The following is a 17010-nucleotide window of genomic DNA, read 5'->3' on the forward strand; positions in this document are numbered from 1 at the left end:
CTTTCTGTGTTGAATGGGCTGGGAATTCATTATTATAAATGGCATGATTACAACTTACCTCGTGTTACAATGAAACATCGAATTTATTAACATTACAGTGAAATTCCTCTGCAATATATAACTCAAGTTCATGTATTTTTGAGCAAATCAACAAGAGAAATAAGTTAGATATGAAACCTTTTGCAATGGGGAACTATTACTTGATCAGGAAGCAAGAGCAGGAAAGAGCAAGAGTAAAATTAGTAACTAGACCTTGACTTATCAATGGTCATTCTGTTCAGCTGGACTGTGTTTAACAGGGTTCCAGCCAAAGTGGTTTCTGATACACGAATGGATAGAATCAATGCTCTGGTGAAACAATTACAGAAAATTATTTAGCCAGAAGAAAATATCATACCACATAGATAAATGTTGTAACATACAGGTCTCTACCACTTTTTGAAAGTCACCCCAAATAAAGCCTTTGCGCTTACTTCGCTTTAAAAGTTTCATACTCGGCACTCACAATGAAAAACGTATCAAATATATATCATATCCTTAGAGTTTTATTGAACATGGGATCTATACGTTTGACAACCAAAGACATTGTAGATGGAAGACAGAAAACCGAATCACCATAACCAGAACTCAAAAGAACTGTGCAAAGAAGAGAACTTCCTTTCAGTTTTGGTTTCCAAGATCAGTTCAGATTTCCAGTGGGCAACTCAAGCAGCACAGTAGCATCTATTTTAGGGCAGATGTTTTCACATGATAGATTTGTTTTTAATTGATTTAAAAAGTGGTGCAATCTGCTTACAAAGTGAATCTGAAAAAGTGAAATGATTCTCTCTTCAGTGCTGTGCTGCATGTTTGAAGTTCTGCATGTTGCTCTTTGGGTTGATACTAGTCAGAATACAAGGGTTCACATTTTCAGCTGTGAGCAGGAAAAATGTGCATATGCTTGGAATGAATATTGTCTTGCAGAATTGTTGGATTCATATTAAAAGTTGTCACATGTCTCACTACTACATACCTTCTGTATAAACAGAAATCTCCATTTAATTCTCTACAACTTAAAATTTAGCAGTAGATAGCATTACTCCTAATGTCCCATATAATTGAAAAATACTATTATAAGATGTTAGTAGTGACCTTGGCAATACTGATATTAATACTGTACTTCCTGTCAGGTACAGGACTAGTTCTGAGTATATAGAAGGGACACCAGAAAATTGTTTTGGGTTGCTATAGCTATTCTTAAAAGGCAAATTTTAAAGTGTCCAAATCATTGCAGAAGGTTAAGTTGTATTTTTAAAACAACTTAACAGATAATAGAGCATAATGTCTATTGCTCAGAATGGTTTTTAAATTTTTTTTGTAAATCTGGGTTCTGTTATTCTGCTCTGGGAGGTCCACAGGCAGGACCTACTGACATCTGGGGGAGTCTGGTATGTAGGCACAACAGACTGTCAAGAGTCCAGGGACTGCCAATTTTAGCCCTTGCTGTATATTCCAGGTTATTTTGCGCAGTGCCCATATTTAAGACTGAATTATCTTAGGGCAGCCAAGCAACAAGCCCAGCTGATTACCTGAAAAGTGCAAGTTGCGCCTGTTACATCTAAATTAATGGCCAGCAAAAGCTTGAAAAAGAACAGATTAATTTATTCTGAAAAGTTAGCATTACAGTCATTTATAGCCAAGCTACAATTAAAGCAGTGAAAAGAAAAGGGAGATGTAGCATACAGAAGTTCTTGAGTGCACCGTGGGCTTGTTCCTGGATCGAGCTGCTGGGCACACCCTGAATTAAACCACTGGCATGCAGTGCTCTCTGCGTGAGGATTAACAGCACTGTGCACACACAGCTGTGCCTATCTGGAAAAACTGTTTTTGATTTTGATTCTGGCAGCAAGCCAGCAGTGGGCAGGTTTCTTGAGGGTAGGCTGAGCAGTCATTCACAGATGTTTCAGGATAAAAAGAGAGAAGGCTGGTCACCACAAATAAATTGATTTGCTGCTGTAATCCTGCTCAACAGCATTCTCTGAGGGACCGGATCGGCGTATCTACATGCGCACACTTGGACCATTGCTACTCAGCGGGGTTTATGAGCTCAGTCCAGGCACTGCATTACTGCAGCTACTTGCCTTCTGGACCAAAGCTGGCCGGTGTCCCAACAGATCAGGGTGTGGGCACGGCGGGTGCCTGCAACTGCCTGCACTCAGCCACGGCAATACAGCTTTAGGACATAGCATTTGCTACACTCAGGTTTATAAGCAACAGAGAACAATGGCAAAGTCAAAATATGCTGTGATTACATGTTGGATTGTGTTTTCTTTTCACCAAGGCCTATCAGGTTGTGCAGTTTCTAGTTACACTTACAAAACCACCTTTTCAGTTGCTTGCCAAAATTAAAAAATTCTACAGGAAGGAATCTGCAGGAAGGTTCCTGCAAGTATGATTCATCCTCCTGGCTTTTGCATATTAGGAAACAATCTTTAATTACATTATCACAAACTGTATATATTACAAGGTCAAAGTTTCACTCAGTGCACAAGATGAACAGGCTCTACAGACATTGTCCCCCCCTCCAAATAAATATGTTCCTAAATTTAAAAGAAGAAAACATGATTTTTTGCTGATTTCAATACTTCGAAATACAGATTTGTGCCATAAAGTATCATAATTCCTGTCAATATACTGCTGTTTGACTCTAAGCATTTTCTTTTTAAAATGTCCCTTTCAGGTGCCGTCCCCCCTGTACTGCCAGCCACACATGGGCCTCTAGAGCGTGTTTGCTTGTGCCACAAGTACAAAAGCTTTGCAAGAGTGACATGATGTCCCAGAAAAATGATTAAATACACTCAAACACAGAATTAGCTTTATTTGTAAAAGCTTCTTGAGTTAAAATCCACCTCCACAAAAGCCTATCAGAATATACATAAAATTGGATTCTGCCTCTGTGATGTACAAGTAGCAGATCCTGTGCTGACAGCAGACATCCATAAGCAGAAGCACCCAAAAGTTTAAAAAATGAAGGTTCAGGGTTTCTTCTCTGACTTTCTGCTTTAACACAGACTTTCTGACAACCATACACCAGCCTTCTGCTGCAGTGAGCATACTAACAAACATTGAGGAAGATCTTTTAGAAGAACTCAGCTTATTCCTGTGGTGTGGGAAGTACCGTGTAATTTCTTGCTGTAGCAGGAGTGTCCAAATAATTTCAGAAGGCTACGGCTCATTTTAAAATGACTTAAAGGAGATTTTTCAAATGCACAAAAGGTGCTTAGATGCCAACACTAGCCTGCACCCCTGAAAATCTCTCCTTCAGAAGTCCAAGATTCAAAACTAATTCACAAACCAAATGGGATGTAACTGTTTAAAATATGTAGTCACCTTAAAAACCAGCTGATATAGATATCCTTTATATAGTGCTTAGTTCAGGAGGGATTTAACTGTATGTTGAAAGCACACCATTTTACGGGAAAGAGGCGGCCAATCTCAAAGAGCAAAAATACCAGAAAACTCGCTTTGGCCATCATCTGCAGCTGCAGCAAAAATGTGATCTCAGCACTGCCAGTGTGTTGTCATGTACACCACTGTTTGCCGAGTCCAACCGAAATTCTCTATTTTTAGCCTTTCAGCTACTTTCAGATAAAATTCCTGCAGATAGGACTAGCTGTATAGGGCAGATAACATACAACTCTGAAACCACAGATGACCTCATACAACTGCAAAGAAAGAAGGGTCTGTTACTTAAAACAAGGCTAAAATTTAACCCGGCTATACTAAAATTAAACAGGGAGTGTTTTACAGTCCCATTACAAGATATAAAACAACAGTCACTATAAATTCACGGTGTACTTACTTGTAAGGATGTAAAAAGAGTAATTAATAACCCCCAAACAGCTTATCTCTGAGCCAGTACAACACCAAAGCTTTCCCAGGCTCATTGGAGATTTTACAAATAGCACTGAGAAGCTATTTTAGCTGTCACTTGAGAATTATTTGTCCAAACTGAAAAGTCATTGCTCTTTGTCACAAGTCACAAGGCATTTTTTAGTGTTCCACACTTTTAGTTGACATTACGGAGAGAAAATAAATAAACGTAATCCAAACTTTCTGGAAGGGCTTCCATGTGTAAGAACACTTACCAACTACAGATCCGAGCGAGCACTGCACAGTGATTCTTCTTTGCGCAAAATGCACTGTACCTTCCTATCTTCTACTTCACCTTTTCTGTGTGTCACCCTATATATCAAAAGGCACCTGTTGCCTTTGAAATGCCGTTTATTTCCAATAGATTGAAGTACAGTTCAATAGATTGAGTACTATCATTCAAGTTTATCTTAAGTATTTAAGGAGAAATGTGTAAGGAACGGATATGTCACAAGCGAATCAATACAGATCAGGGTGATCAGTTTGCATCCTTTGGGATATGTTGGTCACACCTCTCCTGGTTTGCAGAATATTTGCTGGATATTTCTTCAGAACAAATCCTTCATGAGGTTATCACATCCTTCCAGTTGTGGAAGAAACTCTCTGAAAGCTCTTCTCCTCAAGAAAAATTTTCACTCCTTAATACCAAATGGACAGTTTAGATACAGGAGTGAAATAATCCTAAGGTAAAGAAATTCTTTCACCCCCTCACCAAATCACTATAAGAGATCAGTAAAGGATTCAAATCATTTCTCTTAACTCTTCCTTTCTTTCCTTAATACTAACATAGGCAAACCTATATTTTTTAACAATGACATAGCCTCTACTTGTCATCCAATTTTTCAAGCACAGCCAGCATTGAAATAAAGGGTTACAAAGCACTTAACTGTTAATTTGAGATTATAGAACAAGTCTGATATTTTCTGGCTTCACGTCACTTGAAAGGAGAAACTCCATTTGTCATAAGGAATGAAAACCAGGACAGAACAAGGTTTGCTATCACTCTCTCTAAGGAATTGTGGGTGGAGTTATATAGACAACAGAGAAACGATCAAAGGGAAATCTTAGGGACCGTAATATACTGAGGTCTTTTATCTATTGTGGAGGAAGGAAGTAGAGCATTGAGACATGTGTAATATATACAATTAAAAATCAAAACCCCAAGCGAGTCCCAAAAGAGACCAAAATCCATTAAAATCTTTTTTTTTCTTATTTTGTTAAAATGACAAGAAAGAACCAAAAATGCAATCCGCCACAAAAATTACGCTCCATCACCTGGAAAAGCCAAGCATTCAACTCTCTCTTAAGCTGAGTTTTTCCCTACATCCTATGAAACAAGCACTGTTCGATCACAGCCCATGTCCTCATTCACTGCCAGTCTAACTGAGGCTTACCTTGTCCTCCACTCTGTTCAGCCTGGCACCAATTGTGTTATTCCCTCGATCTTTGCTTTTTTCTGTGGATCAAGAAACATTTTCAAATTAATATATGGTGGTATAACAAAATAGCAGCAAGCCACAACAGGGTGTGTTTAACTAGCCCACCAACGCAGTGTAACTGAACACCTTTGTCAGGCTGGTAGTTCTATTCCTTAAAAGCAACTTTTTGGTTTTTTATAACATTAGCCCATGCCATGGCTTTTAATAGCCCTTAAAGTTTAAGGCACTTTCAACCTTAGTTTTATGCTTTAACCTGGGAGAACAAGGTTCTGTTCCCAATTGAGTTAATGTTTTAATTGCCATTTAAAAATAATCTGCCACTATGCAAAAGACTCTAAAGCCAACTTGAACAATGCATGTAGTAACATTTTATCTTTTTTCCCCCTATAAACTATATAGAAACATGAGTTTGAAAATGCCATTAACAGAGAGTTTTCATTAGCCAGGCTTGTCACAAACATAGTACTTTGTGCTCCTTTTCCACTCTTTTTTCATAGAATCATAGAATCGTTTAGGTTGGAAAAGACCTTTAAGATCATCAAGTCCAACTGTTTTGGAGCTATCAAAGCTCTATGTGAGTATTACTGATTTCATAGAAACTCTGTAATCATAGCATGCCATTTTATTGGAAATAAGGTGAGTCTTGGAGAAATTAGAGCCAACATTTTGAAAACTTCAGTGAAAGTAGGTGCTTTAAATATCTAAATAAGAACAAGCGTATTTTAAAGGTGTTGATGACTAAATATTATTGTGGATGCCTAAACTTCAGATCACAACTGGTTGGCACTGATTAAAAATTTGGCAACAAAATAAAAAGTATTTTTACAAGTATTTTCCATTAATTATATCTTCATCAGATTAACTTTAGACACATCGTTCATACTAACTTACCTGAGACAGAGATAAAAAGAGATGGTTTCCCTATGGATTGGTCTAACCTATAAAACAAAAAGAATCATTTTTAGTTTTTACCAGCCTGAACCAGCATCTTCATTTTCTCTAGCTGGAGTGGGGACACCTCTTCACAAACAAGCAAAGTGAAGTTCAAATAGTTCTGGTTTGTATCCAGTTGCTCTGGGCTAGGAATAGCTTGAAATTAAAAAAACAATAATAAAATGAGATTAGACTTAGATTGGTCTTTAGCTTCTTTAACCATTGTAAAATTTTACCATGCCCGTTGCTTTTCCATGTGAACAGCATTGTTTCCTCTTTTCCTTGTTCTTCTGCAGCTTACTTGTTGCATCTATCTGTCGTCTCTTAGTTTGCTCTTAAGTGCAATTCTACCAGAGCAGGCAGCAGTATTTCAGTCTGTACATATAATACAGCCCCTAACATATAGGGATTACAGTGTATAGTCAAAGCTAGCAGGGACTGAGGCAATACATGCAAATATAATGAAAATTGTAAGTCCTGATCATCAGATTTTTAAGCTCTTTGCCTTTTCCTTCCTTTGTGAAAAGGAAACTTTACTGGAATGCCATTTTACATTCCATAACTTTGCACAGTTCTACCAATATGGCACCTGTAACCCTGTCAGTTTTTGATCCCTGGCCCCAATCACTGACTTATTTACGAACATCCCTCTGCTGGTGTTTACAAATACAGACACTGAACTTTATTGACATACCTCCTCTGTAACTCCTTGATTCGCACCATCAGGTTGAGGTGACCCTGCGAATACTGCTCAATAACATCTCGGACATCATAGGGCTTTCTAGCTTGCTGTAAAATAAAAACCCATGCCTTTAAGACACAAGGATGTAGGAACGGTCTATGGTAATGTAGATTTTTTTCAAGATGTCATGGTTTAACCCCAGTCTGCAACTAAGAACCACCCAGCCACTCTCTCACCCTCCCCCCAGCCCTGGTGGGATGGGGGACAGAATTGGAAGAGCAAAAGTAAGAAAACTCATGGGTTGAGATAAGAACAGTTTAATACTTGAAATAATAATAAAATAATAACAGCAACAACAACAACAACAATAATAAATTGTAATGGAAAGTAAAACAACGAGAGAGAGAGAGAGAGAGGAACAAAATCCAGGAAGCAGGAAAAAAAACCCAAACATAAAACCAAGAGGTGATGCAACTGCTCACTGTCTGCCAACCGACGCCCAGTCAGCCCCTGAGCGGCGACCGCTGCCCCCCCAGCCAACTCCCCCCAGCTTGTATACTGAGCATGATATCATATGGTATGGAATATCCCTTTGGCCAGTTTGGGTCAGCTGTCCTGGCTGTGCCCCCTCCCAGCTTCTTGTGCACCTCCTCACTGGCAGAGTATGGGAAGCTGAAAAGTCCTTGACTTAGTATAAACACTGCTTAGCAACAACAAAAACATCAGTGTGTTATCACATTATTCTCATGCTAAATCCAAAACACAGCACTATACCAGCTACTAGGAAGAAAATTAACTCTATCTCAGCAGAAACCAGGACACAAGAGAAAACAGTAAGTTCTTTTAACCCCTTTTAACACTGTGTAAACATTTGAGATATTTTAATTGTTGCCATGATCATACATTTTTTGTGGAATAATTATGACAGTCCTGATTTCATCCACCTTTTTGTTACTGCAGGTCTACATGCCTTTCAAGACTCTATCCACCGAGCTCGAGGCCAAAAGAACTTGGGGCCAAAAAAGTATATCTGACACTTTGCTCAGAAGTTTGTGGTCCCTCTGGTTTCTTCTGGAAATAAGGTTCATACTCCTTGGCCACCGAACAGTAAAGAGGTCTTTCACACGCACAAGCCCTTATTCTCAGTCAGCAGCAAGACAGCTGGAGTCCTCAGTTCAGCTCTTACCATGGGAAGGTTAAAGCAGAGTTCTGGCTGAAGAGACATGACTGATTTCCTCTTCCAGAAAGACTGGTTGAGCTTTCAATACTGGGAAATACTGGGAAAATATTGGTGCAAGGAATGACCAGGGAGAAAGCCCTGTGTCTGTAATTTGCACTTCGTACATCGGAAAGCCTTAATCTGACCTATTAGTAATAAAAACACTTTTCTGTAGTATTAAAGATAAAGAAAAAGACCATAATTTTAACCAATAAACACCAAGACTAACTGGAAAGCAAGTGAATGAACTTGTTGAAGTGCAGTGATAAATTAAAAATATCTTAATCCTACATCTAGAAACTAGAGTCCAATTAGTGCCAGAGCTACATATGAGAAGCAGCAATGAAGCTCTAACACAACCGAGAAGAGGAGAGAGGAGAGGAGTAGGATGCAAACTTCACACATTAGACTGAACAGTAACACCTGAACTTACGGTTTGGTAGAAAACTTTTTCTTAAAGGTAATAATATACCTTGACTGATAATCAAATCAGTCAAACAATACAGTAACAATCAATTATATGCCAACAGGTCAAGGGAGGTGATTCTGCCTCTCTACTCTGCCCTGGTGAGACCCCACCTGGAGTACTGCATCCAGCTTTGGAGTCCTCAGCACAAGACATGGACCTGTTAGAGCAGGTCCAGAGGAGGGCTGCAAAAATGATCAGAGGGATGGAACACCTCTCCTATGAGGAAAATCTGAGAGAGTTCAGGTTCTTCAGCCTGGAGAAGTGAAGGCTCTGGGGAGACCTTATTGTGGCCTTTCAATACTTAAAGGAGGCTTATAAGAAAGATGGGGACAGACTTTTTAGCAGGGCCTGTTGCAATAGGACAAGGGGTAGTGGTTTTAAACTAAAGGGGAGTAGGTTTAGACTAGATATATGGAAGAAATTTTTACAATGAGGGTGGTGAAGCACTGGAACAGGTTGCCCAGAGAGGTGGTAGATGCCCCACCCCTGGAAACATTCCAGGTCAGGTTGGACAGGGCTCTGAGCAATCTGCTGTATTTGAAGATGTCCCTGCTCATTGCAGGGGGGTTGGACCTTTAAAGGTCCCTTCCAACCTAAACCATTCTATGATTTTATATTTCTGACTCATTCATTATGCTGTCTATATATACTCTGTAGATAATTTTCAAGGTTTGATAAAAACCTTGGTAACACTAAGTTACAACTTTTCCTTTCTTGCATCTTTTGAGAACAAGGAAAAGAGTTTACAGCGGTAGCTTCTAACATACCAGAATTTGTATCCCATTTGAGGTCTCAGAAATATTTTATCACCTGTACTTCAAAAGCAGGAGATGTCTCTGCACTGCTTAAACTTATTTCTTATGCTGCAGGCTTTCCTCAATTCCATGCCACAAATACCTTCTTTTTTAAGGCAAAGAAAAGTGGGATACAATATAAAAACCAGGCTGAGGCACCTTCATGCAGTCTGCACCTGCCTGGGAGGTAGCTCCCACATTTTAGGAATCATTACTTTAATAATCATTATTTTAATAATATCACTTCATCAAACAAATTATATTTCAGTCTGCCAGATTCCCCAAAGTCAACTGCAAACCTTGGGTGAATGTGAGATGCTCCCTAGTGGAAGGCTAAACAGGAACGGGAATTACTTCAGTCTAACCAAAGAGCACACAGAAGAATTCCCAAGAACCCCGACTGCTTACACACATATAAATCATAACTAACATCCACAAAGAAAGAAGTATGATTTAATGATGGCATAAGCCCATAAGTCTTTCCATGGACTAGTACTGTAAACATTATGATATAAAAAAAAAAGAATTCTTGGATTATTTTTGTACTATAAATAAGCAAGAGAGAAATCTGCAGGATCAGCTTGAAAACTCCAGATTCAGAAAAGCAGTTCTGTAAGAATAAAGATGCAGAGCTTTCTCCTGCTGCCCTCGTACTCTGATGCAGGTGTCTGACAGTAGAAAGAGTAGGTATGTCGCTGCCTGTTTTTCATTTACTGGGCTGCTGCTTTCTCTTTAAAACAAGAACTGAAAACCTGGAGTAAACAGAATTTATGAATGAAGCTTAATTTCTGAGTAGGATAGGGTATTTAATAGTCAGTACTGATTATTCTGTAATTACTACATATTGAAAGCTGATCTTTCAAGAGAAAATACTCTTGATGTTGACAATGTGTTAGTTTTGTAAAAGGAAAAAAAACTGCAGCAGGTAATGGATGAGTATTGAAGAAACAAAAGTAGAAGCCAGCACCACGGCTTTCCTTAACTACTTTGCTTTACTTTCGTCCCTCTGCTAATTAACCAATACTCATGGCAAAAATCTTCTTATATGAGTTAAAATTTCCCCCATCATAGATGAAAGTTTGCAAAAGGCACAAAAGCCAAGGCCAAATAGTAAATGTGCACCACTGGCTGTTGCTGTTCCCTAGTAACTGCATGCGCAGGGAGGCAGACCTGGGAAAGGGAGAGGAGAATCCGTGCAAGGGGAATTTGTGGGAAATGTAACCAAATAACAGTCAAATAAAATGGGTAGAACATCCTTTGAAGCACAGGACGCTCTGAACTACATTGTTTGGTACAGCTCGGTACGGAGATTAGAAAAGATTACACACACAATTCATGATTCATACCATGACAAATGAATTACATAAGGTGATTAATTATAAGACTATAAATGCAAGATTTTCCAGTGAAATCGTAACAAACCAGGCAACAGTTACTCACGTCATCGGTGAAACTCCAACCTGTATTTTTAGTTTATACTATGTATAGAATATTCGCCATGGTGAAAAACATAACACAAGTTAAAAACATATTTTAGAAGGAAATTGATTTACTGAACAGGAAGAATTTACATGGAAAGAGAAAAAAAAGATTTCAAAATGACAATGGGAAATCAGATCAAATCCCTGGTGTCTGGATCTGTGATGGATATCACAGTTGTATGCATGTGCATAAGTCTTAAGACATGTAGAAACTTTCCTAATTGGAAGACAAAGGTTATTTTCTCATGAATCCGGCTAATGGAATAACCGAGTATGGTGATTTTCTTTCTGAAATTCAGTTGTAAGCTTAGACTGTGCCAAAGACATCTGATTTATAACAAATATATGAAATTCATTTTTGGTAGGTGGAGTGAACAAAGCCTAGAAAAGCATTAATTTCTAAGTATTGTTTTCCCTATAATCTACAGGATCTTTCCTTAACCGTGAGCCATTCACCTTAACAGATGCACAGGACTTGTATTGACTACTAGCAGAATATAATCTTTCCTGCAAATTTGAAACAGTCCTACAGACTTTACAAGAGCATAAACACATCCATAAAAAAGGTATTAATTCTTTATAATATTATGCTGGGTTCTTACATGGACATCATCGTATGGACAGTATTCAAACCTGGACTTTAAAGCAGAGCATAAATTTCTCTCCTTCTTTTAAAGAGGAAATGATGCCCAAGTGTAATGCTTCACAAAGAACTGCTTTTCATGTCCTTTGAAATTTCTTTGTATCCCTGTTTACCTTCTCTTTATTTTATTTATTTTTTTTAAACAGGAAGTCTCTGCTTTCTAACTGACTTTTGTTCTTGTGGTGCCATCACCCCCCGTTATTAATTGAGCTCTTAAAAAAAATGTATCTACACAAATTCAGGCATGCAGGTGTATCCTGCAAACAGCTGGTACAGTTCAAGAACCATGTTGGGTTCATGCTGGGACCTATTTTGCAAAATCTTCCTCTTCCTCTCCTTCTTCCTATGCTTCCCCTCCCCAAAAGCTTCGGAGGCACCTCTAAAAAATACTCCTTTTAAGTGCTGGCCTTGCAATTACTTATGTTCCAGCTAATTTTAAGCATAAATAGTCCAATGGACTTCAGCTGGTTTTTTTTCAATAGATATAGCAAAAAAATCTGAATTTTCTTTTAGGAAGATACATTTCACATAAACACAAAAAGCTTAGAAGGCAAATACCTACCAGAAAACACCTATGCAGACCTCTGAAATGCTGAAAGATAAATTTTTAAAATGCATCTTCTGCTTTACCCTGATTTCAGATATTGTGTTGGACTGGTTATTAGAAACTGTATAGTGATTACTTGGCACATGTTTAAACATTCCAATTTCTTATGACTATTTTATATGCATACAATAGAAGAAAGCAGATTTACAACATACTTTTGAGGAAAGAACAATGACAGTGGTTATCTCTTAATTATAGGAGAGATTTTCAAAAGCACCTTGTGGCTTGAATTTCAAGGTGACTTTGTGCATTAATTTACTTAGGTGCTTTTGAAAACTGTACCTTTGGTGCTCTCCGAATTTTTAAACTTGGGCATAACCTTGTATTCAGAAATTATGGAGAAGTATCAGATATCCCCCTATTGGAAGATTCTGCTTCTGACAGAAACAGCAGCGTATCACTTGTACGCAGGAGTGACTTGAGATAATTTTCACTTCAGCTTAACTGACATTTTTAGTTCTTTAATAACAGCTAATATTGATAGCTCAGGATGAAGAAAGACTACTAAAGAAGGATGAGAGACAACCTTGTTGAGGGATTTTGTAGATGGCCAGAAGCAGGTCTTTTGCAGATGCGAAAGTGAGAGTACAACTGAGAAGCCAGATTAGCAACCGGGATACCGAGTACAAACAAGTTTTAAGTATGAACTGAATAGTCCCATTCTATTCAGTCAAATGCTTTCTTAGCTTCTATCAAGTCATCTGCCGCAGGGGAGTTTTGTTTATTTGCCAGGTGGATAATGTTGCACACAGCATTCAGGCATTTTCAAAATCTGTTTTTGACAAATACCATTTGGGAGGTAGATATATAATGTGTAGATTTCTTGTTTCTAAGCGGTTTAGTTAATACCATGGCAAATATTTTATGATCTGAATTTATGAGAGCAATGATTCAGTAATTACCACAGAGCAAAGGATCACAATCAGGTTTTAGAATGAGAATAAATCAAAGTTTAATGTAACTGGCCACATTTAGGCAGTTTTCACAGAGTCGCAGTGGACACATCACTGGAATGGGCCACGTCCCTTGTCAAGTTACAAGTGCTGAGCAGCAAGTGTTAAGGAGCTTCTCAACAAAATTACTATAAAAATTATTTTCAAGTAGTCCAGACATTGTGCCTTTCTTAATTTTAGTCTAATAAAAAAAAAAAACAGGCGAAATGTGCTAGCAGAAACTTTCTGAAAGTGCTCCCTCCATGACCCCGGAGATGGGAGAACCCCGGACGTGGGAGACGTCAGCCTATATGGTGACAGTCTGAATACATTATATATAACTGAAACACATTTCTGAAAAGCTCAGGCAACCTTAGCCATAAATTAGCTCATCAATTTTAGTAAAAATAAAAAGATTCAAAGTAGGAAACTGCTCAAGAATTCAGGCAGTTCTAAATTTCAGTGAGGAAGTCAGAATCACAGTTTTGAAGTAGCAGCAAGCATCGTCTTACAGAAATGATGCTCTCTTGGACTGTTAGTCATCATCACCATCATCATCGTCTTTTTGATCCTAAACTTTTGCGCCCTTCAAGTATTTGACAGAAAAAGGACACCCCCCTTTTTTGGGGGGATAGATTAAGGGCAGGAAAGCTTTTTAGTCTATCGTAAGCAGTAGTGCTGCGGTCATATATGAAAATGGATGTTAAGGGGGGGAAGTTAAGCCCCTCTGTTTCTTTGCATTTTCAGTTGTGAAGCCTGTTCTCCAGGGATTGTCCCTTATTAATTAATTTTAAGTAAAGTAATATATTTCTTACATATATATTCACCTGGTTTAAATCAAGCTGAAGGCTGTTGACACATGGATGTTTACTGGATTGATGAAATTGATTTAGAAACCACATTCTTAGAAAGTTTGCAGTCAGAATTTTTTATTCAGATGAGTCAACAGGGTTGATTAGCTACTGTTAAATGCTTATGGTATGGCAATATCACAGCAAGTGAAGTGGCACACAGGAAACATATGCCAGTGAGGGCTAGAGGAGTAAAGAGAACCGAGATCTCTCAAACTCGGAAGGAGGTCTCCTACTTATGCAGAGGGGTGAAGGGAAAAGGAAGGAGAAACCTTCCAATACGCTAACAAATTTCCACCCCAGTTTCTTATCAGGACTTCATTATCATTGAGTAAGAGACAGAAACAAGGCTGAGGTATTATTTTAATCTCTAATCCTACTGACTCGGCATGACAGTAACATACAGCTCAGAATTAATGGAGACATATGAGAATGTTTGCACTGCGAGAAAGAGACAGCGATAACAGAGGGTTAAGGGTCAAGTCCATTAGCAGAAAATAATGTTTTAATTCAGACTGCATTTCAGAAGTTTAGCCTATTTCCAGTGCATCCACAGTTGTCTAACCTGCTGCTAAACAACCACCCTATTGAAGGAGGGAGAGAATAGTGGGTGTAGCTCACCATTACTGAAATGAATTGTGTTAGTCTCTCTTAAGTTTCTAAAAGAAACAACGAATCAGGAGAATAAAAGGGTTTATTTAGAAAAGAAGCTTTCTATTCACAACTCACCTGAAACTTTTTCTTGGCCACAAAATACTGCATCCTACGAATCACCTTAATTGCAGCACGGTGGTGTTCTCGCAGCCTGTGGGAAAAAGGAGGAAGGTGGGTGGGGGGAAAGAGCATCTCCATCCAGACAATAAAAACAACAGCCTGCAGTAAATGCTTCACTAACATGTGAATGTGTAATGTAAGCAGTTGCGATTCACCCTGGGAGCACAACACTCTATTATGTTGACCTTCCCCACCTTCCAAGGGGGCTATAAAAATCCGGGATTTTATCTGACCTATGCTAGGTATGCATACCTTTGACAGTAAAAAGCAGTGTCCACATAACCTCCTCCTATGTCTAAGCAAACCTCCACGCATCTTTCCCAATTTCTTCTCTGAAAAAAACCCAGCTATCAAGTTCCTGCATATTCAGCCATACACAGCTTTTATACACGGTCACTCTAGAATTCCAGCTTTTGGTTTTTTGGTTAGGTTTTTGTTGGTTTTTTGCTTGGTTGGTTGGGGGTTTTTTGTTGTTTTTTTTTTTCCTAAGTCTTGTACAATACGTTTCTTCACTTATATGAATTTGTTTTTCAAAATTTATTAAAAAAACCCCATTTTGAAGATTTTTGCATTGACTGCTAAACAATCCAAATGATCTTGTGGTAGCTGAATGTACATCTACATACACACGTATCCCAAAACCAAACTGTAAGTGTATGTAAAGACAAAATAATCTGGAAGGTCTTTAAGCAAACTTATCTCCCTTTTCAAGCACATGCATATGAACTGAAAACAGAATTAAAAAATAATCATTTGCTCTTTGTACTTTAAAATAAGATTTTCATAGTATCTGACATGAGTTTTTAAACTATTCATTAAGAGCAGAAAAAATTTAAATTTTTCAAAGTTTGCAAAGATGATGGATTTTTCTTCTTAACATTAACATATGAAATCAAACATTAAGCTATGCTGATGATTTATTCTGCTTGCTCATTCCATTACTCTTATCAGACACGCTTGTATGACATTATTGCACAATCTTTCTTTCCTTTTTAAATGCATGAACGTCTAGTATTTCTAACTCTCATCCCAAACAGACTTCTAGTGATGGTTTTGGGGAAGCAGCAGTAAAAGCAGAGTTAGATATTCCAGATGTTTTGTCTTTATAAAATTATTATTAACAATGATGATAGACAGGCATATTGAGATGTCACTAGGCAGTACTTTCTGTCTGTACTGAACCTGACAGCTTTCATACTCACTATGGGATGGAAAAATCATATTCAAGTTCTGTACAGGTTTGGGTCTTTGGTATGATATAGCATGGTATCACCCAAGCCTCTTCAGTTAAACATAACCTGGAATTTTAGTGAGTATTCACGTATTTCCTCAGGACAAATTTCCCCCAGCAAACAGAAGTTCTGCATGTGCAAATGGTGGATGTCTGTCCTCTGAACAGCATGGCAAGTGTAGCTGGGGCATTCCCTTTCTGAAAACTCACACTTTTCAGTGGGAAAATAGCTTTCTGCAAAGCCAAAAAAAGCTCTCATTTTCTACTTGTAGATACTCACTCTCAGGTGGTTTCTTTTTGTTACAGAAAGTGTTTAGATTTAGCAATGACATCAAGAAAAGATTGCTTTCTCCAGATACAGTGTAAAATATGGTTGCTTTTCAAACTAATGATGTACAGCTTTTCACCACAGGTCTACAGATCGCTAAGAGCGTAAGTGCATTTATATAAAGTGACTGTGCCTCAATAATTATGCACCGATCCATGAATCTGCAGTTGGATCTATATAGGAAGGCCCTTCCCTCTTAATACCTTACTGAGGTGTCTCAGTGAGACTCTCTCTAGGTCCCTGCTCCCGCAGATTTGACCGCAAGATCATGGTTCATGTTATAAAAATGGAAATTCGCTCCTCCTAACTGGGATGGCTGCCTGTTTGGATCGAGTCCCGGTGAACGGAGTTAGCCTGATGCTAGTTCATGGTATTCCTGTTCTGTGAGCCCTGGCTGCATCACTCTGCTGCTAGGGACAAGGACGACTTCCCCAAAAACCGAAGGAAATAAAGTGTTTGGGCTTTTTAAGTTCTGCTTCACAGAGATGGGACCTAAAAAGATAAACGCTGCTTAATTTGCTATTAAATAAGGTGTGAAAGTGTAACTGTCGTGCAGCTATACATCCTATACATAAACGCACATAAAAACATCTCATGACAAATAGAAATAAATTTCAATTGCAATAAAACTGCTTGTAGTATTTTGGTTTATGCCTCATTTCCTCCGGGGTGTTCTTCACAGTCCATTATTTCTGAGTAAAATATTTTTCTTTGG

At 38.3% G+C, this 17010-nt stretch overlaps 1 protein-coding gene across 1 annotated transcript in view; it reads right to left on the reverse strand.

Moving 5' to 3' along the window:
- The window catches only part of KCNQ1 (potassium voltage-gated channel subfamily Q member 1), a 360358-nt gene that overhangs the window by 99088 nt on the left and 244260 nt on the right, over positions 1–17010 (reverse strand). Inside the window, exons 12-15 of the mRNA XM_076344173.1 lie at positions 14692–14767; positions 6979–7073; positions 6243–6289; positions 5307–5368 (exon numbers count right to left, since the gene is read on the reverse strand). Of these exons, the coding sequence (XP_076200288.1) occupies positions 5307–5368; positions 6243–6289; positions 6979–7073; positions 14692–14767 (280 nt within the window). The remainder of the gene's footprint in view (positions 1–5306; positions 5369–6242; positions 6290–6978; positions 7074–14691; positions 14768–17010) is intronic.

Source organism: Aptenodytes patagonicus, chromosome 7 (assembly GCF_965638725.1).
Source record: "Aptenodytes patagonicus chromosome 7, bAptPat1.pri.cur, whole genome shotgun sequence".
NCBI lineage: Eukaryota > Metazoa > Chordata > Aves > Sphenisciformes > Spheniscidae > Aptenodytes > Aptenodytes patagonicus.